At 43.5% G+C, this 22,564-nt stretch overlaps 2 protein-coding genes and 1 long non-coding RNA gene across 3 annotated transcripts in view; all 3 read right to left on the bottom strand.

Annotated features, from left to right (window-relative positions):
- chrnb4 (cholinergic receptor, nicotinic, beta 4 (neuronal)) overlaps nt 1-22,189 on the bottom strand; it is a gene marked incomplete at its 5' end in the record, with an annotated part of 28,631 nt that extends 6,442 nt beyond the window's left edge. Inside the window, 4 exons of the mRNA XM_079497468.1 lie at nt 12,416-13,481; nt 14,743-14,852; nt 15,593-15,637; nt 22,076-22,189. Coding sequence (XP_079353594.1) covers nt 12,416-13,481; nt 14,743-14,852; nt 15,593-15,637; nt 22,076-22,189 — 1,335 coding nt within the window. The remainder of the gene's footprint in view (nt 1-12,415; nt 13,482-14,742; nt 14,853-15,592; nt 15,638-22,075) is intronic.
- LOC306920660 (uncharacterized protein) lies at nt 1,557-5,626 on the bottom strand. Its single transcript, XM_079497469.1, has 4 exons — nt 4,832-5,626; nt 4,542-4,694; nt 2,894-2,986; nt 1,557-2,623 (listed from the first exon to the last, which is right to left on the bottom strand). The coding sequence occupies exons 1-4, from the start codon at nt 5,594-5,596 to the stop codon at nt 2,324-2,326; spliced, it is 1,311 nt and encodes a 436-aa protein (XP_079353595.1). The 5' UTR covers nt 5,597-5,626; the 3' UTR covers nt 1,557-2,323.
- On the bottom strand, nt 6,199-9,706 carry LOC306920661. The gene is made up of 4 exons (XR_013789669.1): nt 9,496-9,706; nt 9,246-9,273; nt 7,777-7,853; nt 6,199-6,276 (listed from the first exon to the last, which is right to left on the bottom strand). It is a non-coding gene; the product is annotated as an uncharacterized lncRNA (long non-coding RNA).
- Nucleotides 22,190-22,564: the final 375 nt, after the last annotated feature.

Raw genomic sequence — 22,564 nt, forward strand, 5'->3', positions numbered from 1 at the left:
AATAGCCTGTACAGTGTGGCCACCATTGACATCCTATTATAAGGTAATATTTTCTAAATGTCCTTATGCTTTAAGTAGCATGTGACATATCAAACTAGGGGGTTTTCATGATGCTGAATCCATTCCAAGCATTAGTTTTGCATAAAAACACTCATTGGGCTAAATTTGGCCATAGCAACTTGCCCAAATGTGCTGACCTCATTACATTTTGGCAAGTTAGTATGGCCAAATTTAGCCCAATGAGTGTTTTTATGCAAAACTAATGCTTGGAATGGCTTCAGCATCATGACAACAACCTAGTTTGATATGTCACATGCTACTTAAAGCATAAGGAAATTTAGAAAATATTGCCTTATAATAGGATGTCAATGGTGGCCATACTCAACACTTTCCCCTCAGACAATTCCAGGCAACTTTCTTTCTGTTATTCAGGATATATTGAAGATGCAAAATCAGTTGAGTTTTTTTTTTGTTGCAATTAGTTAGAGGTCAAATTACATTATTACTGGACTATATAATGAGTAATGACAAGCACCACATTATGTTTGTCTACTCATATCCTGGGACATTACATTTTCACATAAACATGACAAAGTACATCACATCGTTTAACAAAACGCATTGAACATGAACAGTATTAAAGTCAATATTTCAATGAATCACACTCCATGATTTGATGACATTGTTGCTAAATCGGATGGAAGAATATCAAACCATGGAGTGTATGTGATTCATTGACCCTAATACACAAAAACTAAATGCAGCATTGGTTTGATATGGTTGCCATCGGGTAGAAGCCTCATATCCAAAATTATTGATTTGTATTATAAAGCTGTTGGTTTTAAAAAGCATTTAAAATAGTGAAAATTGCTGATCTACAAGCGCTGTGAGCTTGTAGATCAGCAATTTTCACTACTTGTGACATATTATAAAAATATGGCCTAAAAACGGAAACATTTGCAAAATGCGGATACAAGGATTCTGCCCGACAGCAACAATATGTTACAGATATAAACAGACTGACTGCTCAGCAGACCAGTGACTTAAAATGGAACAATCCTAAGGCTAAAACAAACAAAGCTTAAAAGCTTAAAAGGTGGACCAAATACAAACACTTTTATACACATACAGTATGCTGCAGCCTATGCTCCACCTACTTAAGAGTCTACAGGAATAAGTGAAGACATGCATAAGTAGTGCGCACACATACAGACCAAAGCCAAAATGCATCAATGTGTATGTAACAGACTGTACTGTATGAGTATATACACTTTGTTTGTACTTGGTGTATAAACAGTGTCACTGTTTATATCAATTATATAAAATAAAGCACACCGACAGTACAGCAAATATTATAAACGCTTAACAGTATACTACTGCTAAAGATAAAGTGCTTAATTCAGAACTATTCAAGCCCTTAACATGGTCAAGCTGATCCCTGAATAACACTTTTAAGGCTAAAGATAAAGTGCTTCATTCAGAACTATTTAAGCCCTTTAACATGGTCAAGCTGATCCCTGAATAACACTTTTAAGGCTAAAGATAAAGTGCTTCATTCAGAACTATTTAAGCCCTTTAACATGGTCAAGCTGATCCCTGAATAACACTTTTAAGGCTAAAGATAAAGTGCTTCATTCAGAACTATTTAAGCCCTTTAACATGGTCAAGCTGATCCCTGAATAACACTTTTAAGGCTAAAGATGAAGTGCTTCATTTGGAACTATTTAAAACCCCTTTAACATGATCAGCTGATCACTGAATAACACTTAAGGCTAAAGATCAAGTGCTTCATTTAGAACCATTTACAACCCCTTTAACATGGTCAAGCTGATCCCTGAATAACACTTTAAGGCTAAAGATAAAGTGCTTATAAACTATTGGAGCTGATCTCTGAATAACACTTATAGGGGTTGTAGAGGAAAGCCTGAAGTGGCACATCTGTAGTTGTCCTCAACTTCTACTTTCACAGATACAGTGGGACCTGAACTCTGAGCAAGATACTTTTCAGGAAGTGTAAAAGAAAACCCGTTCTAAAGTAGTAGCAGCAGACACACTTAACCACGTTCACTACTTTTACACAAAAAAAAAAAAAACTCACAGATCAGCTGTTACAATGTGTGTGTACAATCTGGTACGACAAAGGGCATTCATTTCACAAGGAAAATTTAAATATGGAGTGTTTCTTCCTGATTGTTTTGTTATGTAGTGTGTGTGTGTGTGTGTGTGTGTGTGTGTGTGTGTGTGTGTGCGTGTGCGTGCGTCTTCCTGATTGTTTTGTTATGTAGTGTGTGTGTGTGTGTGTGCGTGTCAGTACAGACATGTTTTAGAGTTCCAGCTGATCCTTCAAAGTTTGAACCTTGTGTGGCAGCGCACCTCTACCCACATTGAGCATTACCTGTTGAATGAAGTGGCAGGTATGTTTCATGCACTTTGGGTAGTCCAGGTGCAGGGCATAAATCAGACCGAAAAGAACACAGACGGCCTGAGGCACGTCGGCCACCTCCATCGCCACACTCCCTTCCAAGATAATCCCCACTTTGGATGGGCTGAGCTGAGGACTTTCCGAATTGTTGTAGAGGATTCCCACTGGCATCTCGTTGTATTGAGAAGATTCATTTACATCCTAACAAACACAGAACAAGGACAGGACACAACCATACCATTAGATCATGTTGTGCAAATATATAATGCTGTGAAAATATAGATCTAAAGAATTGCACAACATAAACAGCACATTAATTACTAAAATGACTATAATACTGATAATAAATGCACTTTTTTCCTGAAATGAGAAATATGGTTCTACAACTTGGCATCCAAAATAATCTGATATTTTTCTTCTGTTCAAAAAATAACTACACCTGCATCATTTACAACAAATTATGTTACTTACGGAGCAAGACTTGAAGAAGACAGCCGGATCGTCCCCCAAGATGATTGGCAGTCCGCGAAGACAAAGAGTTCTCACAGCTGTTGGCTCTGTAGTCTGGAAGGCAGGCGGGCAGGCAGTCAGTAGGCAGGGCAGGCAGTCGGTAGGCAGGGCAGGCAGTAGGCAGGGCGGGCAGGGAAGGTAGTCAATAGACAGGGCAGGCAGGGCGGGCAGGCAGTAAGCAGGGCAGGTAGTCAATAGACAGGGCAGGCAGTAGGCAGGGCGGGCAGGCATGGCAGGCAGGCAGGCAGTGGTCAGGGAGACAGACAAGATTTTCAAAAAACAAAGAAAACTGATCCAAACTTCACCCAAAAGGTTTATAAAAGATATGACTATCGACCAAAAATAACAGTTATGTAACATGAGAATGAAATGACTTGAGGCAATAAACCTGAGCAAATCGTTTGTGTAGTCTTACTACAGAAATAGGCTTTTTTGGGGGACAAAACACCTTGAAGACCTTAACAGGAGCCCTTGTACAAGGCTTCTTTGACTATGCATGCACCTCCTGGTACCACAGCACCTCAAAGGCCCTTAAAACTAGGCTCCAGACCTCCCAAAACAAACTGGTCAGGCTCCTACCTGGCCTCACCCCCCGAACCCACCTCACCCCTGCCCACTTTGACAGACTGGCATGGCTTAGGGTCGGCGACAGAGTACAGCATCTTGCGATGGGTCTGGTCCACAAGATTCAATACTCCACCAAGATACCCATGTACCTGTGTAGATACTTCCTTAATGTTAACGAAGTCCACACCCACAACACCAGAGGGAGTGCAACGAACCATGTTCAACCCAGATTCTGCACAAACAAGGGACTAAATTATTTTCGCTCCTATGCCACCAAAATGTGGAACGCCCTACCAACAGTCATTAAGACATGCGAATCCCTTGACTCCTTCAAAGGGCACCTACGGATGGCTGCAATTCGAAACTGGCCCCCGTAAAATCTGAATCCCCCCCACCTCCCCCCCCCCCCCTTTTCCCCTCACTGTATATGTTTCTTTTCCTTTTCTACCTCCATTATGATGAATTCCTGTACTGTTCTTTGTCTATATAGAAGTGTCTATTTGTACGTCTCTAAATGTTTTGATGAACTGAACATGGTGGACCCTGTTGTAAACAAGTGTAATGCTTAATTGGGTCGTCCACTCACAGTTAACAGCCTTTGTATTGAGTTTGTGCTTGAAATGTACTGTAATTCTGCAAACTGTTAATACAATTTTCAATCAATCAATCAAACCTAAGTCACAAGACCAATGCGACTAAATGTCACACTCTGATGCCATTATATCTAGGCTATTATATTAAAATGGAAGGAACAGAATATCCCTTTCAATTAGGATTTAAACTGTTTACCAGAGGTTGACAGTGGCATGAGCTGACTTAGGCAAAACTATGATTTTCCTCATAAAATGAATTATTTATTTTAAGGTGACAATATGGCCATAATTTTAAGGTGACATGAATATACAGAAGTGGAAATGATAATCATCATATCATATGGATAGAGATATGAGAATAGATTACCTGAGAAGTTTGAAGTTTTAAAACGAAAAAGGAAAGCAGAGATCGAGGGAAGAGAGGAAGTACACTCGTGTTGACAACTCACCTTGGTCTGAAGTAAAAGCTCAGTCAGATGTTTTCCAGCGACACCTTTCTTCATCCTGAAGAGGTCCATCAGCCTCGAGGACAGCTGGTCCAGCGCTCCAAAGAAGTGGTCTCTGAGATTTGTCCCTACCACCCTGTGGAACTCGCACCAAACCTGAAACATAAAACATGGCCCATGGATAAAAATATGACCCTCAGCTACGATATTTACTGTTAACAATACTTAACAGAAATGTATTTTGTGCCATGCATAAATGCATTTTGAACACAATGTAAATATTCAAAAATTACCTGGCTTTCTGTGAAGAGTGCTGGCCATCGCTCCAACACCACGCTGACATCAGGCTTCTTATTGACGATTTCTTTTCTTCTAAAAGCAAATGTGATGTCCATCTGTTTCTTAATGAGGGATCCATGTGGGTGTTTCTTCAGCATTTCATTGGATAGAGCCTGACGAGCTTCTTCCATTTTGGGGTCATTCTTCTCTTCATAGTGAGGCAGGAAATTGAGCTCCCCTTTCCTTGCCTTCTTGATGCCTTTGTTGGGAGGTTCACGCTCATCTCCACCGCCTCTTGCACGTTTACCACCATTGACACAGACTTCAAGTCGACCTATCCGTACCATGTCTCCTCTGTAATTTCCAAACTTAAATTCCAGACTTTTCTTCCATGACATCAAGCTACACCTTCCAAGACATGGGTGTTTTTCTAGTAAGGCTTTTGCAACGATCTCACGATCTTTTGCGCCAGGGTATGGATCAAACTCATAAATGGTCTCAGCCAGTTTATGCAGGATTTTATGTTTCAGCTCTTTAGTCACTGTGATGTAGGTTTGATCCACCATGTACTTCAGGTTACCTTCATTGAGTCTATACTCAACATCAGTACCAAAATGGGGAACCTTAAATACCTCTGGCCATGGCAAACTTCTAAGAGAGGTGTTGGACAGGATATCGGTGTCTGCCTGGCTGTCTGTGTCAGTGGAATTACCTTCTGCAGTGGTTGGTTGGAAGACAGGTTCTGCACTGGTAGTTGGTATCGTTTCCAACACAAGCATAGGGATGACATGGATGGTTGGCTTCTCTGGAAGCTCTTTGATATCATAAAGGTTACACAGTCCCCAATCAGGATCATCATATTGTAAGGAGAAGTTGTTGTTTAATTGGAGAATGCCTTCGAGCCAGCCAATTAAATCTTCAACTGTGTCAGGTCGTGGTGTCATGGTCAGCTTTCGTATATCTCCCGCCGAGAGATATACCCTCATGGTTAAATTATCTTGTACAGCCATCTGCAGGGGGAAAAAAAACCTCAAAGTGGGGTCTGGGGGTCCAACAAAACATTTAATATAACAGCACACTCAGTGAGCTGGTAGATCTGCTACTTTTGAATATCCTAAATAGAAAGAGGTTAAACTATGTGTCACTGAGCTTCTAGATTGGCTTGTAACATATGAATCATTTACAAAATAAATGTACACAAAGAGGTCGTGTAAAATGTCAGGAGGGTAACCAGTGACCACATGAAAGTGCTCAAGATTTTCAGTTAATGGACACGCCCTTTTCACACCATAACTCCGTTTCAATGTTGGGTCCTCTCTCACCATCTGCACCTGCCTATCATGGGACTCTTTGTCTCTGAGTTGAAAGAATCCATCACGTACCGTTTGTTGTTGAGCGTCACGACTGCTTGCCGAACAGAATCTGCAGAATTTATCAACACTGAAGCTCTCAAAGAATCCTGCAAGAGAGTGGGCACCAAGATTATCAGCGGCAACAAATAAGACTGGCTTTGACACTTGCAAAAAAACAGGGTTTCTCAAAGTGGGGTCTGGGGGTCCAACAAAACATTTAATATAACAGCACACTCAGTGAGCTGGTAGATCTGCTACTTTTGAATATCCTAAATAGAAAGAGGTTAAACTATGTGTCACTGAGCTTCTAGATTGGCTTGTAACATATCAATCATTTACAAAATAAATGTACACAAATTTGTACAGTCCGCAGTCAAATACATCCTTGACATGAAAAAGATGATTCAGCAAATAACAAATCGTTTCAGTGTTACCGTAAGTTGTTCTTGCACCATGTATGCAGATAATGGGAAAACATCATTCAACTCTGACACTCTCACCACACAGGGCAGATGACTGTGGTCAAGTTGGTAAGATCTTAAATGCTCAGAGTACGATGCTGTCATTTTTTGGCAGACAAACATAATGTCTGTGTTAGCTGCAACAATGTTTTCAATCTGGACAAATTCAGGGAGACCCGAGCATGAGCCAGTAGAGACGATCATATCTGGATCATACTTGACTCCATCTACACAGACAGATGACACACCAAGAGCTGAACCAGGAGTTGTAATGTTTTGAGCAATTACTCTCTGAACATTCTCAGGGAAAAGGGCCAGCAAAATTGGGGTAACTTTAGTCATCTCAACTGATGGTCTGAAATATGAGTCACAGTCAAGATGGTAACTGGCTGCTTTCTGGTGCTTTGTAGCAAGTGTCATGGCAACATTTTTGAAGTTTTGAGAATTGCGAATTGCCCTTTTGAAAAATTTGTGTTTCCCTTCGAAACGAAACGTCCACACATCAGACAGGGGGCCAAATTTCCTTATAAGTTGAGGGTAATGTTCCACATAGTGATGCTTTGGCTTTAATCGGAAATCAGGAAACGTTGACTGCAGCAGCTGTCTGTGCTCTGTTATCTTACTGTCCAGGAAATCAACTGTCTCTTCAGTATGCCTTGGTGTCACAGACAGCTCAACAATGTCTTTGAGAAGCATGAGAATTTCCCAAGTGTCGTCACCCTCAGGGACACAGTGACCAATAAAAAGTGGAAGGAGCCTTATTAGACACCAATTTTCATGGCCATTTCCGCCAATAGTCCCTTTGGTGGAAAATCCCTTTGCAATTATCTGAGGTTTGTCTGTTTTGTCAGTAAATGTGTAATTAAAGCACCTGATTTCCTTATTTAACAATTCTAGTGTGAAATACCCCTTGTGTATCAGGTCTGTAAGACACAGGGATAACTCGGCTGGAACAATGCCTTCAAAGAGGTCGTGTAAAATGTCAGGAGGGTAACCAGTGACCACATGAAAGTGCTCAAGATTTTCAGTTAATGGACACGCCCTTTTCACACCATAACTCCGTTTCAATGTTGGGTCCTCTCTCACCATCTGCACCTGCCTATCATGGGACTCTTTGTCTCTGAGTTGAAAGAATCCATCACGTACCGTTTGTTGTTGAGCGTCACGACTGCTTGCCGAACAGAATCTGCAGAATTTATCAACACTGAAGCTCTCAAAGAATCCTGCAAGAGAGTGGGCACCAAGATTATCAGCGGCAACAAATAAGACTGTGGCTTTGACACTTGCACCTAGTTTCTCCAAGTAAACACCGTCCTGCTCCAATAACTTTAGATCAAAGATAAGAGGTTGCAGAACTTTATCATAACCACCACACTCTTTGACTGTGGTTGTATTACACAGTAGAGCAAGCTGGATTGAGTCGAGGGTTGACCTATATTTTGCAGGTATGTTCAGAATGACCCAGTATACTGCACACATCTTATGTTTCAGCCTTGATGTCCCTAAAGGATTTACTACCTCATAATCATCACAATACAAGCCAAGAGCAATTGTGAACTCATCTGTTGTAAGAAGAGCATTTTCCTTAAAGTACTGCCCATCTTCATATGATCTGTATTCCCCTTGCACTTGTGCTTTTTCTGACATGGCTTTGTCCAACACGTCACTTCTATTAAGCAACTGCTGGAGCATGGGAACAATGGGGACATATGCAAGTGGTTTTACACCCTTTTTCACAACATATTCTATCGGGTTTACCAGTGGAAACTCTCTGCGTACATAGGCTGCTCTCTTTTTAGTAGTTCCTAGGGGTCCATCTTTAGCACAAAGTGTCATCATGTTACTTTCGGACACAGCACTAGTAATCTCCCTCACAATGGTTTCATCAATGTCTGCATAACATCTCTTCAATATAGCCTTCACTCTGTTATGCAGAAGTGGCTCTGACAGTTTGTTGATTTCACAAAGTTGTTCTATTATTTCTTGCACAGAACTCTCTGGTATGTTTAGAACCGCATGCAACTTTAACAGAAGTGATGCTAAATTGTGCTCAAGCTGGTTTGTTAAACCACAAAGTTCATTCTCACTAGCCTCGGAGTCTGCAGTCACCTCTTCAAACACCTCCATATCAATATCATCGTCAATTGACAGTTCTTGTTCAGCACCACTGTCATTGTTAATATTAATATTACCAATTATGTCTGAATTGAACATCTTCCAGTTCTGTTCTCTGTGATTTCGACTTTTGTGTGCTTTGAAAGTGCTGCAGACACTGCATTCATAGTCACAGTCTTTATAAGGGCACCTGACTTTATGATTTACTTTTAAGTGTATATTATACAGGTGAGAAAAGTATTCTGTCTCAGAACAAGACTCAGAAAAATCACATGACAGGCAGGAAAACTTAACTGGTACATCTACACATGATGGTTGCTTATCTGGTTTGGTGTGAAGCCGGGATAAATGCACTTGAAGTGCATTGAATGATCTAAATGTACACAAACAATCCTGATACAAGCAAGGTAATGGCTCGGTTCTTGAAAAGCCTCCATGTTTTAGTCTATAATGCTTTAAAAGCTGTGTTCTCTTGTCACAGTTAAAAGGGCAATACTTACAATTCCAAATCATCTCAGACTCAGTGACCTGCAACACAACACAAAACAAACAAGGGGGTTCAAATTAATTCAAATTAATCGCATGCAATAAATGCTCCCGACACGTTTACATATTGCCTCGCCCGATGTGTATATTATTTGATTTAGCCAAAATGTAGGTGGAAGGTTTGGTGACGCGAGGTTAAGCCAAATGTAGTTCCATGTAATGCTCCGATTTTTAAAGTGATTGCATAATGAATAGGCTACTCACCGCATGCACGTCGAAATGTTGGCTTAACAAACGTGGAATGATTCCAAGCCTGCTATAACGTGCACCGCCGGGCCCCAAGCACCTCCGCGGGCGATAGAAAGCTTCACGAACAAATATAAAGTAACTAAAACAAAAATAACTGTTGACTTGTGTTGTCCAACCACCCGCACCGCATGCACGTTGAAATGGTTGCAAACAGCGGTGGTGTAAACAGACTTCTTCCAAGCCGGCGACGGAGATAACGTGTGCAGTGCACCGCTGGTCGCAAGCGTCCCTGCGTGCGTTAATTTAAACACAATCGATGCTAAAGACGACAAATCTCTTAAACAAAAATAAATGTTGCTGTGTATTGTTCTCTAACCAGTGACTGTGCTAATGGAGAACTGCAAGCCAGTTTTCCCTCCTTCTCCTTCTCCTTCCCACAATGCATTGCAGGCTATAACTTGTACATGTTAAGTTATTTTAAATTTGAACCAAACATTTTTTAAGTATTTGAACTAAAACTTGTTTACCCATCACATTACTATACAAGTCTTAGTACAACATTGTTGAATATACTCTAGTTTTATTAGTTATGCAATAAAACTTAAATAGTGTATTTACATTGTACTTTTTTTAGTTACGTTGATACAACATGATCAGAAATCTGGGCTAAGGGTGCAGGGCCCCCACAGTCCACACCGCCTGCCCCGTCTATATTTACGGCCCTACACTGCTGTGCTGGCAATACAATTGACTTTCGACTGCATTGGTTTGCAACTCATACATCTCCATATCCTGCCCTTATTGCATTAAAACAAAATTGCTCAAGCAGTAGCGAGGACTACATTCTCTGTAAGTTAATTCTTGGGCTACAACAGAATATGGTTGTTGAAAAATGGTTGCACGGTTAAATAGGTTACATTCCAGGGAGGACCCAGACTACAGATTACTCAAACATTCACCGAAAAAGCTATTGACCCTTTCAACCCCTCCTCCATGCTGTCCTTGGCAGTTCTGTAAAGGAGGGGTCATTTCTCAAGCCTGGTCACTTCCAAATTGTATTGATTTGGCCAAGGAAGTGATTGATTACCAAATTCCTTTGTGTTAATTTGCTGGGTCACACAACCACTGTCCGGCAGGTTAAGTGTTTTCCGTCCTGCTTCAGAGGGGTCAAGGCCTGCGTTGGGCGTTGGTCCACCCCAACACCAACACTCCCTGCTCCTATTTACCAATCAGAGGCAGGTCAGCACCGTCCTACATCAACTGACTTCAGCTACACATAAATTCACTGTGGCTGCAGCTGTACAGAGTTAGGGCTGATTGTAGCCTAAAGGACAAACACATAGACTACTTGTGGACTGGGATGACACTGGTGTGAAATTTTATCCCCGTAAATAAAAATGGTCATGTAAGGTGAATGAGTTCAACGACCTCCACTGGGCTCGCATAAATGCAGACCAGCCTCTCGTCTTTAGCGTAAATAAAAATAAAGTTTTTGCTTCTCACCAAAACAAAGGCGGGTTGTTTCATTAGAAAGCCTACTTTCCTTAGTGGAAGCACTCTGAGCCCCCCACCATGCGTATAAAAAGGTACTTTTTGGCCAAAAAGGGATTATTTTTCCAACGGAAAAAGAATACTTAAGCAATATTACACGAGAGGGTGTGGGTTAACGTGATTATTGCCACGACAGGGATGCGGTCAGGAACGAGACGAAGTCGAGTTCCGCAAGCATCACTGAAGTGGCAATAATCACGTTAAACCACACCCTCGAGTGTAATATTGCAATTATACAACAGTTACCCTTAAAACTAAGAAAATCGCTGAAAGAATATCTTTTTTTAATGACAGATGTAGTCACTACGACCACGGCTGTTTCAACCAATCAGGCTGGTTGCTCGAAACGACCTGTGGTATAATTTGAGTTACTCCACTGCGCCTTCTACCGACATTGCCAAGAGAAAACCCTCATACGGAATATTTTTCCTCCGGTGAAAAAAAATCCCTTTCTGGCCAAACAGTACCTTTTATACGTGTGGTGGGAGGCTCAGAGTGCTTCCACTAAGGAGAGTAGGCTTTCTAATGACACAACCCGCCTTTGTATTGGTGAGAAGCAAAAACTTTCTTTTTATTTACGCTAAAGACGAGTGGCTGGTCTGCATTTTTGCGAGCCCCGGAAGTCATTGGTAACATAGCTCTAAATGCAACAGCATTAGAGCTATGGACCAGAGCTACACACACTGTAGCTCCCGTGAGATTAAGTGCAGACTTGAAGTCTGAAAATGAGAATCACTTGTGGATGTGCCAATAAATGACACGTAAATGAGGACTTCACCCAATTTGAACCCTATCTTCATATAATTGGCCTCACTAATGCTCATTATAAGATAGATCTAGATTGGCACAATCTCTGTCTAATCACTCTGTGTCTCATTTGTGGACTACGGACAGTGCAGAAACCTGCCTGCCAATGACAACATCAATGGGGATTTCAAGCTAAATAGAAAATACAGCCTTTAGTGAGAACCAATTATATGAAGATAGGTTGAAGATGGGTTCCTTTAATTCAGTGTGTGGATTTTCTTTCATGTTGTGAGCCACAACATTCATTAAGAAGAGGAATTGCTATAAAGTGCTCTGCAATCTTTAGATAAAACGGAGACCTAGCCCTATCTGTGCTGTGCTGTCATAGTGTTTTAAGTGTATCATAATGAAATGGGTGAAAAGGTAATCCTGAAGGAGTCTTCACTTAGAGACAAAAGGGGATTCCTTTTTTTTCCCCTCATGTTGACTGCCTGCTCCAGACGCACATGCCCATTAAAGTAGATGCGCAAAAGGACTTTTTGACTAGAGTGTATCATAATAGAATACTTTTTAACATATCATTTCAGGCTGCGAATCGCTGCCGTAGACAGATTTATAGTAGACATTATATACATACACTCTGATCGTCATCGTCTCCCATCATGTGATCTGCCACATATCGCACTCCATCCACCGCCTCCTGGACATCGACAGGCCAGTCCGAGGTGCTCCTCTGCCGCAGGTCCTGGCTAGAAAGAAAGCCGTTGGGGAGGTACTCTGTGGAGCGCACGTCCCCCTTCCTGCTCCCGTGGCCATAACCCGGCGGAGGCGTGGCACCCTTGTTGTAAAAGTGTCCCTGCAGGGTGGAGAATGTCGTCGTGTCCGAAAAGAGCAGGGCGGAGGAGGAAGAGGATTTGGAGGGGCCGCCCGGGTAGCCCCCCAGGCCCAGAATGGCCCGCCGGGCGCGTAGGCACCGCTGCCGACGCAGCCTCTGGCGGGCGGAGGTGTTCTGAGGGCGCCGCATGAAGAGCAGGGCGGGCAGCTTGACCAGGAACACCAGCTTCACCCAGGCGGGCATGGTGTGCGTGCTCGGGGAGCGGTGGTGCACGTTGAGCACGCACACGCTGGTGATGATGGAGAAGGTCACCAGCACCATGGTGAACATCAGGTACTTGCCGATCAGCGGCACGTCGAGCGACGTGGGAGGAACGATCTTGGAGATCAGCAGCAGGAACACGGTGAGCGCCAGCAGCACGGAGATGCACAGGGTCATCTTCTCGCCGCAGTCCGAGGGCAGGTAGAAGACCAGGATGGCCAGGGAGGTGATCAGCACGCAGGGGATGATGAGGTTGATGGTGTAGAACAGGGGCTTCCTCTTGATGATGAAGTCATAGGTGAGGTCCACGTAGGTGGGGTCCAGAGGGCTGACCGTCCGCCTGCCCGGCAGCGCCAGGATGTCCCACTCTCCGCTGGGCGTGAAGTCGTCCATGCTGGCCACCGAGGACTTGAGCACCAGGTCGATCTCCGTGTGGTCGTAGGTCCACGAGCGGAACTTGAGCGTGCAGTTCTGCTGGTCGAAGGGGAAGTGCTTGACTTCGATCTTGCACGCACTCTTGTAGATGGCCGGCGGGAGCCAGAAGACGCTGCCGTTGAACTGAACGATGGCGTTGGTGAAGACTGTGACCTCGTAGGTGCCGTCAGCACTGTGGGGCAGAGGGAGAAGTGGGGCAGAGGGAGAAGTGGGGCAGAGGGGCAGTGGGGCAGAGGGAGAAGTGGGGCAGAGGGAGAAGTGGGGTAGAGGGAGAAGTGGGGCAGAGGGAGAAGTGGGGAAAAGAGGCCTTGAAATCGTCACAAACAAAACCTACTGTACCTGTACAGTACCAAAGCCAAGGAGCTGACACACTTAACCCTTTCAGCGCTAGCATTTATTGAAGAATTAGGATCTAATTCACGCCAGCATTTTTTCCAGGTCGAGCTCTTATTTTGAAAAGCCACAGTTCCAGTCTACCGGAAGTAGCTTATCCTAGGACGCTCAACGGAGCCGAGACAGGCCTTGTTTACAATGTGAATCCAAACCGGGGCACTGGAGAGCTCCACATCGTCGGCTCTGTGCCGTCAAAGAAACGCTGTTTTGACCAAAATGCCATCTGGGACAAGGAATAGGAGATACAGGCGATTGAAAGAAACGGATAGAATGGATTATTATGGCGACGACGATCTATGATGGACGATCCAGTGCTGTGCTAACAACATAGCTAGCTAACCGGCTAACGTAAGTAGCATTATGGCTCGATCGATCAAATGCACTATAAAAGCGCAATTGCCATTAATCAAAAGGCAATGGCGTTAAGCGTTAGTATCAAAATTAGGCTTCAATTGCCATTAATCAACGGCAATGGCGCTGAAAGTATTAAAATGGAAACAGCCCTGAATTGATGGACTCCCATTGGTTATTTGTATCATTTGAGAAGTCCAATCGATAGTTGTGAAGATGAAAAATGCTCCAACAAAGCAATAAAACATCACAGACTCACCACATAGTGTGTGTGTGTGTGTGTGTGTGTGTGTGTGTGTGTGTGTGTGTGTGTGTGTGTGTGTGTGTGTGTGTGTGTGTGTGTGTGTGTGTGTGTGTGTGTGTGTGTGTGTGTGTTGTGTGCGTGCGTGCGTGCGTTTTTGTCAGATGTAAGAAGCGGGGGGGTCCAAGGAAAAAGGTTTGCGAACCACTGGCCTAGAAAACGACTTGTGAAAGATGCTAACAGTGATTGTGAGAGAAGTCATTTCTGGTTCACAACTGGAAACAAAACTTAGAGAATAAATAATAATTCAGACAGCTTTTGTCTCCAGTTGTCTATCAATAACATCACAAATTATAATCTTAATTCTGGTTTCTGGGAGAGAGGTATATAGATCAGGGGTGGACAAATTCCTAGAAAGTGCAATATTAGTAGTATTCTAGTTCCTTACTTGTTGTACAGAACAATATCCGGCAGCCAGATATGTCTGGAAGGAATCCGTAGTTTGTCGATGCCTTCATATTTTGATGGGTCCCATGAAAGTCTGTAATCCACCCAATGCTGTGGAGACAGAGACTGTCTGAGTTCTCACTTAAAGGGGAAAACCACCCATTTTCAACATTTTACTATGTCATTAATATACCTTAGAGCTGTTGTGTGGAACTAATAAAAAAGTCCCCCCATTCTGTGTTTCCTAGAACTGTAAGTGTGAAAAAAATCATTAACATGGTGAAACACATCTTGATGACATCATCAAGATGTGTTTCACCATGTTAATGATTTTTTTCAGACCTCTAGTTCTAGGAAACACAGAATGGGGGGACCTTTTTATTATTTCCACACAACAGCTCTAAGGTATATTAATGACATAGTAAAATGTTGAAAATGGGTGGAATGCCCCTTTAATGACCATTATGCGTAATTTATAGTCCCTCATACACACAACAACAACAGTGTCGCTTTGCCGGAAATAGCAGATCTACAGTACAAGCTCACAAGGAGTTAAGAGCTCTCTAAGAGCTTGTAGATCTGCTATTTTCGGTATAGTAAAGTATAAGGTTTTACACAGTGTCGCAGAGCGGTCTGCACTAACAATTACATGCTTCGTGATCACATTTGCTGCACTCCAATGAAGGATGTTCAGCCCACAATAATGGAAGTGGTTTGTTCCACAGAGAGAGAAAGCACATGGACATGGTATAATTCAAGTTCAGGGGGACATTTAACAAGAGATGGAAGAAGGTGTGAGAAATGTAATTGGTGATTAATCTTGACAGACCTTGAGATTTTTCAAGTCTTACCTGAGTGAGCCAGACATTGGTGGTCATAATCTGCTCCCTTTCATTCTGGGAACAGAAACAGTAATGTTAGTTAGTTAGTTAGTTAGTTAGTTAGTTAGTTAGTTAGTTATACTTTTTTGTTTTCTTTTTTTTACAGACAAGCAAGCAAAAATATGTCGTTTTTTTTGGCTTTCGCATTTATTTTATAGAGGGACAGACAGTAGGCTGACAGGAAATGGGGAGAGAGATGGGGGGAAGACATGCAGTAAAGGCCGTCGGGATCGGGAGTCGAACCCGCGGCACACTGCCAGACTGGATTACCAGCCAAGGTGCCTGGACCATTGAGCCATGCCCCAGGCCACTACATTATACATTTAAGGAGATCAAATCACTCATGGGAAACTAAACTATGAGAAGCTGTTTCTGTCCCATTATTATCTTTACTGACATTTGACCTGTGACTTGTGTGGTCTGAGAGAAGGGTCTTCCCATTGTCTCATGTGTTAAGACCCACCTTCTCTCCCTGAGGGAGAGGAAGGTATTTAAGCTGAAGTCTGACTGAATTGTGTTGAGTCAGTATGGTGTTCCATTGTAACGCTTGACGCTGGCTCCGTATTCGAATACAAGATTCTAATACTCTGAAACTCTGAATTGTGTCTGTCTCATTATGCTGTGTTATAAGTGCTCTCCAAAAGATTCCAGAACACCCCCCCAACGAACACAGGTCACAGGTCACATCAGTATTGTACACTTGTGAGAGAGGCACTGTCTGTATCTATATACTTTTTATATATGTGATGTATGCCATGCTTTTGTTATTACTTAATGTAAATCGCTCTGGATTAAGAGCGTCTGCTAAATGCCTAAATTGTAAATTGTCTGTTAATTCTAAAATCCACAGTCTGCTATATTTGGGTCACACCGAGCAGTCTAATCCAGGGAGGTACGAGGTCCTAGCGCATCTTCAATGATACCAGACCAAAGAAGGATATTCTGAATTGTTTTTTGAGTTGGACTCCAAGGCCACCGTACGCTTCGCTCTTCGTTCACCAGCGGTCCCGGGCACTTCCCTGTTTACCGCTGCAGAAAGAATGCCTCGTATCTGCTAATCTAGGGAGCTCTCCGTGGTTTTGATCAGATGGATATACTAAGAATGCCTCGTATCTCCTAATCTAGGGAGCTCTCCGTTGTTTTGATCAGATAAAGAATGCCTCGTATCTGCTAATCTAGGGAGCTCTCCGTTGTTTTGATCAGATGGATATACTAAGCTCTTCATTTCTGACTTCTCATCTTCCACAATATGAACGCGAGTGATCATCGAGCGATATTATGGAAACGAGAGCAAGGTAAGCAAGCAAAAATATGTCTGTTTTTTTGGCTTTCGCATTTATTTTATATTTTTGTATAGAGGGACAGACAGTAGGCTGACAGGAAATGGGGAGAGAGATGGGGGGGTGACATGCAGTAAAGGCCGTCGGGATCGGGAGTCAAACCCGCGGCACACTGTCAGACCCAGGATGGACCGCTGAGCCACGGCCCAGGATGGACCGCCGAGCCACGGCCCAGGATGGACCGCTGAGCTAAGACCCAGGATGGACCGCTGAGCCACGGCCCAGGATGGACCGCTGAGCCACGGCCCAGGATGGACCTCTGAGCTAAGACCCAGGATGGACCTCTGAGCTAAGACCCAGGATGGACCTCTGAGCTAATACCCAGGATGGACCGCTGACCCACGGCCCAGGATGGACCTCTGAGCCACGGCCCAGGATGGACCGCTGAGCTAAGACCCAGGATGGACCGCTGAGCCACGGCCCAGGATGGACCGCTGAGCCACGGCCCAGGATGGACCGCTGAGCCACGGCCCAGGATGGACCTCTGAGCCACGTCCCAGGCCTGTCTCCGTTCTTTTCCCGGAACCGAGGGGGGCGGGAGAGTAAAAGCGGCCATGTGCCCCCCTCCCCCCAACAAGAACTTGGAATTGTAGGAGTTGAGGCATATAAAGGAATATTCCATCCACTCTCTCTGTAGTACTCTTAGGAAAGTTATTGAGGCATTTCAGTTTATTTCATTTGGACGGATGCTATGCTGAAAGGCAGCCGTTGTCATAAATCGCACCAGAGTTCAAAGGGTGCAGATGAGAACAGCTGCACAAATTGGCATCGTTAAGGCATGCATGGTAACAGTTTGTGTCGCATGTGATTTCACAGCAGAAGATATATAAGATGATGCACCGTGTTGAAAATGACTGTAGACGTCAAGAGAGAGGAGAGAGAGAGAGAGACAGACAGACAGACAGACAGACAGACAGACAGACAGACAGACAGACAGACAGACAGACAGACAGACAGACAGACAGACAGACAGACAGACAGACAGACAGACAGACAGACAGACAGACAGACAGACAGATGTTGTCTTGGACCGTTTCCAAAGCAGGAGGACCAAAGCGAGTCCATCATGCTGCTGTAGCAGTGAGGAACAAACTGTATTCCTTTGGAGGATACTGTGATGTATCGACCTCCACCAACATGGAACAGATGGATGTCCATGTCTTCAACACAGCGTCTTTATGCTGGAAGAAGTTACCTCCAGTGAAACCTATAAGAGGAGACGGTCACCAAGAGGTTCCATCCATGCGCTACTGCCACACAGCTGTGTTGGTTGAAGATACAGTCTACATCTGGGGAGGACACTGGGGAGGGGACACTGGGGAGGGGATGCTTTATGCATTTGATGTCGACTCCCACAGATGGTTCCAACCCAGGGTTTCTGGTACTGTTCCAGAGGAGAGGTACTGCCACTCAGCCTGTGTGTTGGAGAAGGTCATGTTTATCCATGGAGGATTCAAGATGACTAGATACACTAATGACATGTACAAGTTGGACACCAGCACAATGGTCTGGTCTGTAATTAACACCAGAGGAACTCCACCTCCTGCTTCACATTGTCACTCTGCAACCATCATTGGGACAAAGATGTTTGTATTCGGGGGCTACGGCGACCAGGGGGGCTACAACACCATCAGAGTGTTTGACACACAGACCAACGACTGCCTGAACACACCTTCTGTTCAAGTTCTACCACAAGGACAGTACTGTCATTCAGCATTTACCTACAATGGAGAGCTGTACATATTTGGAGGCTGGAACGGTAAACAGACCTTCAATGATGTGTGGAAATTCAGTCCAGAGACCTTCTCCTGGAAGAAGGTTGAGCCCAAGGGGAAAGGACCATGTCCAACGTGTCGTATGTGCTGTTGCATTGTGGGAGATCATATCATCCTCTTTGGAGGAAGGGAAGGAGATCGCACTATCTCTGATGAGCTGTTCATCTTAGACTTGAGTCCTAGTCTTAAGACGTTATGTAAGCTGGCAGTTATTCAGTACGCTCTGGACCAATCAGAACTCACACACGACATCAGGTGGGAACTGGAAACCATGACAAAAACAAGCATAAAAAACAACACCTCCTCCAACTAAGAAAACGAGTCAGGGTCGCTTCCCTGTGGATCCCAGTTGTTGATGATATCATGTAGAGATGCAGTCTACCATTTATGGTCAATGGAAGCCCAGCGACATGAAGATGCAAAGATGCAGTCTACCATTTAGTATCAATGGAAGCTCTACGACATGAATATGCAAAGATGCAGTCTACCATTTATTGTCAATGGAAGCCCAGCGTGCTGTTCTAGGGTTAAAGGTCGTCCTATCAGTTCGCTGCCTGCAGCTCTAGGGTTAAAGGTCGTCCTATCAGGTCGCTGCCTGCAGTTCTAGGGTTAAAGGTCGTCCTATCAGGTCGCTGCGTGCTGTTCTAGGGTTAAAGGTCGTCCTATCATGTCGCTGCCTGCAGCTCTAGGGTTAAAGGTCGTCCTATCAGTTCGCTGCCTGCAGCTCTAGGGTTAAAGGTCGTCCTATCAGGTCGCTGCCTGCAGTTCTAGGGTTAAAGGTCGTCCTATCAGGTCGCTGCGTGCTGTTCTAGGGTTAAAGGTCGTCCTATCATGTCGCTGCGTGCTGTTCTAGTTCTCAAGGTGGAACTTCTTTAACACATTCAGACCGTACGACGTGTGGAAACGTCATAAGCAACCCAACCGACGGGTTGCAATGACGTGTAGCGCATCTTCTTTTTTTTAAACAAACTAACTAACTAAGTTTAATTTATTGTCCACAATGTGGAAATTTGTCTTCGGTCTCAAACAACAGTAACAACAACAGCAACAGTGGCAAATACATTAAAAACAAATTTAGCGAGACATGGTATAAATCATTTAGTTTAGTGCCTTAATGGCATTAGGAATGAAGGATTTTTTAAATATGTTACGGTTAGATTTTGGTACTTTGTACCGTCTACCAGGGAAGTAGTTCTAACTCCCTGCAGAGTGGATGAGAGGGGTCATTTGCTATATTGACAGCTTTTTTTTCCTTCGAAGTTCTTCCTTGTAGATACAACTTAATTGTTTCTGTCTCTTCCCAATGATTTTTGAGGCTAGGTTCACTATTCGCTGCAGCTTGCTTCCTGCTTTTACATTAAGATTGCCATGTTAAAAGTCAAGATTCCCTCTATCAGGTTCTTATAGACATATCATGTTTCCATGATATGCTTGCTCACTCTAAAGGGGTTGAGCTTGTGTAGTAGATGGAGGCGTTGGTTACAAGTCTTAAAAATATGGTCAGTATTTTCACTGAAATTGAGTTTTCTGTCAATATACGTGCCTAAATATTTCAAATTAATGCATTTATAAGGAATTCACCTGTATACATGTGTGCACCCAAATACTAATAAATACTTAGAAAAAGGAGAGTGACTAAAAATAAGTGACACTTGACTGTATTAAAACTATTTTGTGGTTCAGCAGATGGTGGTTACCCCCGCGACTCGATTCCGGATAAGCGATTGAAGGCGGGTACGAGAACCAATGAAATTGAATGCTGCCCTTAGAAGGCATTCCAATGAATATAAGTCACATGTGCCGATTGAAGATGGATGGACTTGGAAATGAATTACACTTTACATAATGTAGTGGAGTGAAAAGTACAATATTTGCCTTTTAAATGTAGTGGAGAAAAAGTCATTAAAGGTTAATAATAATAATAATCGGCCTGGGCCATGGCTCAGTGGTCCAGGCACCTTGGCTGGTGATCCAGTCTGGCAGTGTGCCGCGGGTTCGACTCCCGATCCCGACGGCCTTTACTGCATGTCTTCCCCCCATCTCTCCCCATTTCCTGTCAGCCTACTGTCTGTCCCTCCATGAAAAAAATATAAAATAAAGGCGAAAGCTACAAAAAGAAAACATTAAAAAAACAAAACATAATAATCAAGTAAAGTATACGGTACTTGAGTACAGTATTCAAATTCAAATATTATGACAGATATCTTTTTAAAAGGGAGAAGGTGGAGTCTGTTAGCCTGGCTAATAAGCCAGACCGAATCAGCCGAATCAGCCGTTATCTTAGTTGCCTCGGTGGTGTCGCCTGTTAGCATACTGTGTAGAGCTATTTGAAGCCGAGTAGTTAACATTGTCCCAGACAGATGATTGCCTCGACGGAGGGCTAAAACACGACAGTGTGATTTGAGTCTGGCTTATTAGCCAGGCTAGGAGTCTGTGGCGCTGTGCTGATTCCCTGTCAGCTCGTTCTAGTGATTGTGGATGATTGTTTGCAGACATCACACAAGTCTGCAATTTCTCATTTACATTTTCTAGGGTTTTGAAGATTGTTAGTTGTTGATAGTTTAAGAAGGAAGCATGGAAAACAAGCCGAACCTGAACATCAAGGATAACTTATGCTAGTAAAAAGAAAGAAAAAACTAAACAAAAATCAATGTCAATCAATTGAGTCTAGTCTTGATGTTTTTTTTATTATATTTTAACGCCTCACTTTTCTTTCGCTGCCTTGAACACGTCCAGCTCTATTCATAAAATAAACAAAAACAATATCCTACTTGTTGTTTGCTGATGGCATTCTCATTATACGGCTACATGACATAGAGGTTCAATAATAACATGATACCAAATGCCAATTACCGCGAGGACGACACAGTATGAGCTCATAAATGGAGGTTGTGAATGAGCCTAGTTGGATTGTACTGCAGGCTGCATGGGGACGACTCCCAACAGTAAATCTAAAGACTGCCTCCCGATGCACTGCCAGCCCTCGGCGGCAACAGCAGGTTTACGGCCCCTTTTAATCCAATGTGCTGAAGTTTCAATCAGAGGCAGAGATCACAGCCGGACAGACCTGTCCTTTACTTTAGCCATCCATCCATCCAGGGCCCTGACATAGCAGCAGCTAAGCTATGTAATTAACTGGCTTCTCGAATCTCAGAGGGGATCCTCGCTCTTTGTCTCTTTCTTTGACCATGTATTTATTTTCCCCCCTCTCTTTCTTATTGTGGGTCTTTTGGAGGACGCACGCACGGCACGCACGCACGCACGCACGCACGCACGCACGCACGCACACTCCGGTATCATGTCTGGCTTAGTATTGTGGCATTGGGTATATAGCTCACCACACTAATGAGCTGTGCCAGAGACACTTGGAGTTTGACAGTGACCCTCTCTGTCCTGTTGATGGCTGGGCGAATCAGCTTGTTGTAGCGATCCTTTCCCAGCAGCCAGTTCATGAGACGTTCCTCCGAATCAGCACAGCTGGTACCTGGTGGTGTAAGGCAATTTTGGAAGGATTATTATAACCTTGTGTCCCGACTCCCTATTTTAGGCATGTCATTTTGGTTGACAATAAAAAATAATAAACTTTAAAACTTGATGAGAATAGCAATAAACGATCTACAGTACATGGTCACGATGTGTCGCTGAGCGACACATTAGGAGGTCAAACTATTGCTTGTCAAACAGTGGACAAGCAATTTTAGCTTTTTCCCTAGTTCTTTTTTTCTACTTCTTTGTTGCTATTTTAAGTGTTTTTTTCTTTTCTCACATGGTTAACTTAAAGCAAGCAATGTGACATGCAACAACGGGCAGTCTGACCTATGATGTTA

Source organism: Electrona antarctica (assembly GCF_951216825.1).
Source record: "Electrona antarctica genome assembly, chromosome: 3".
In the NCBI taxonomy this organism is placed as follows: Eukaryota; Metazoa; Chordata; class Actinopteri; order Myctophiformes; family Myctophidae; genus Electrona; species Electrona antarctica.

What these genes read in the sequence shown, in the direction of transcription:
- LOC306920660 (XM_079497469.1), bottom strand. Translation starts at nt 5,596, where the DNA reads ATGCTTGTGTTGGAAACGATACCAACTACCAGTGCAGAACCTGTCTTC. An exon ending in AGCTTTTACTTCAGACCAAG is followed by an intron (nt 2,987 to 4,541) that starts GTGAGTTGTCAA and finishes CCTGCCTTCCAG; the next exon opens with ACTACAGAGCCAACAGCTGT. An exon ending in TCTTCTTCAAGTCTTGCTCC is followed by an intron (nt 2,624 to 2,893) that starts GTAAGTAACATA and finishes TGTGTTTGTTAG; the next exon opens with GATGTAAATGAATCTTCTCA.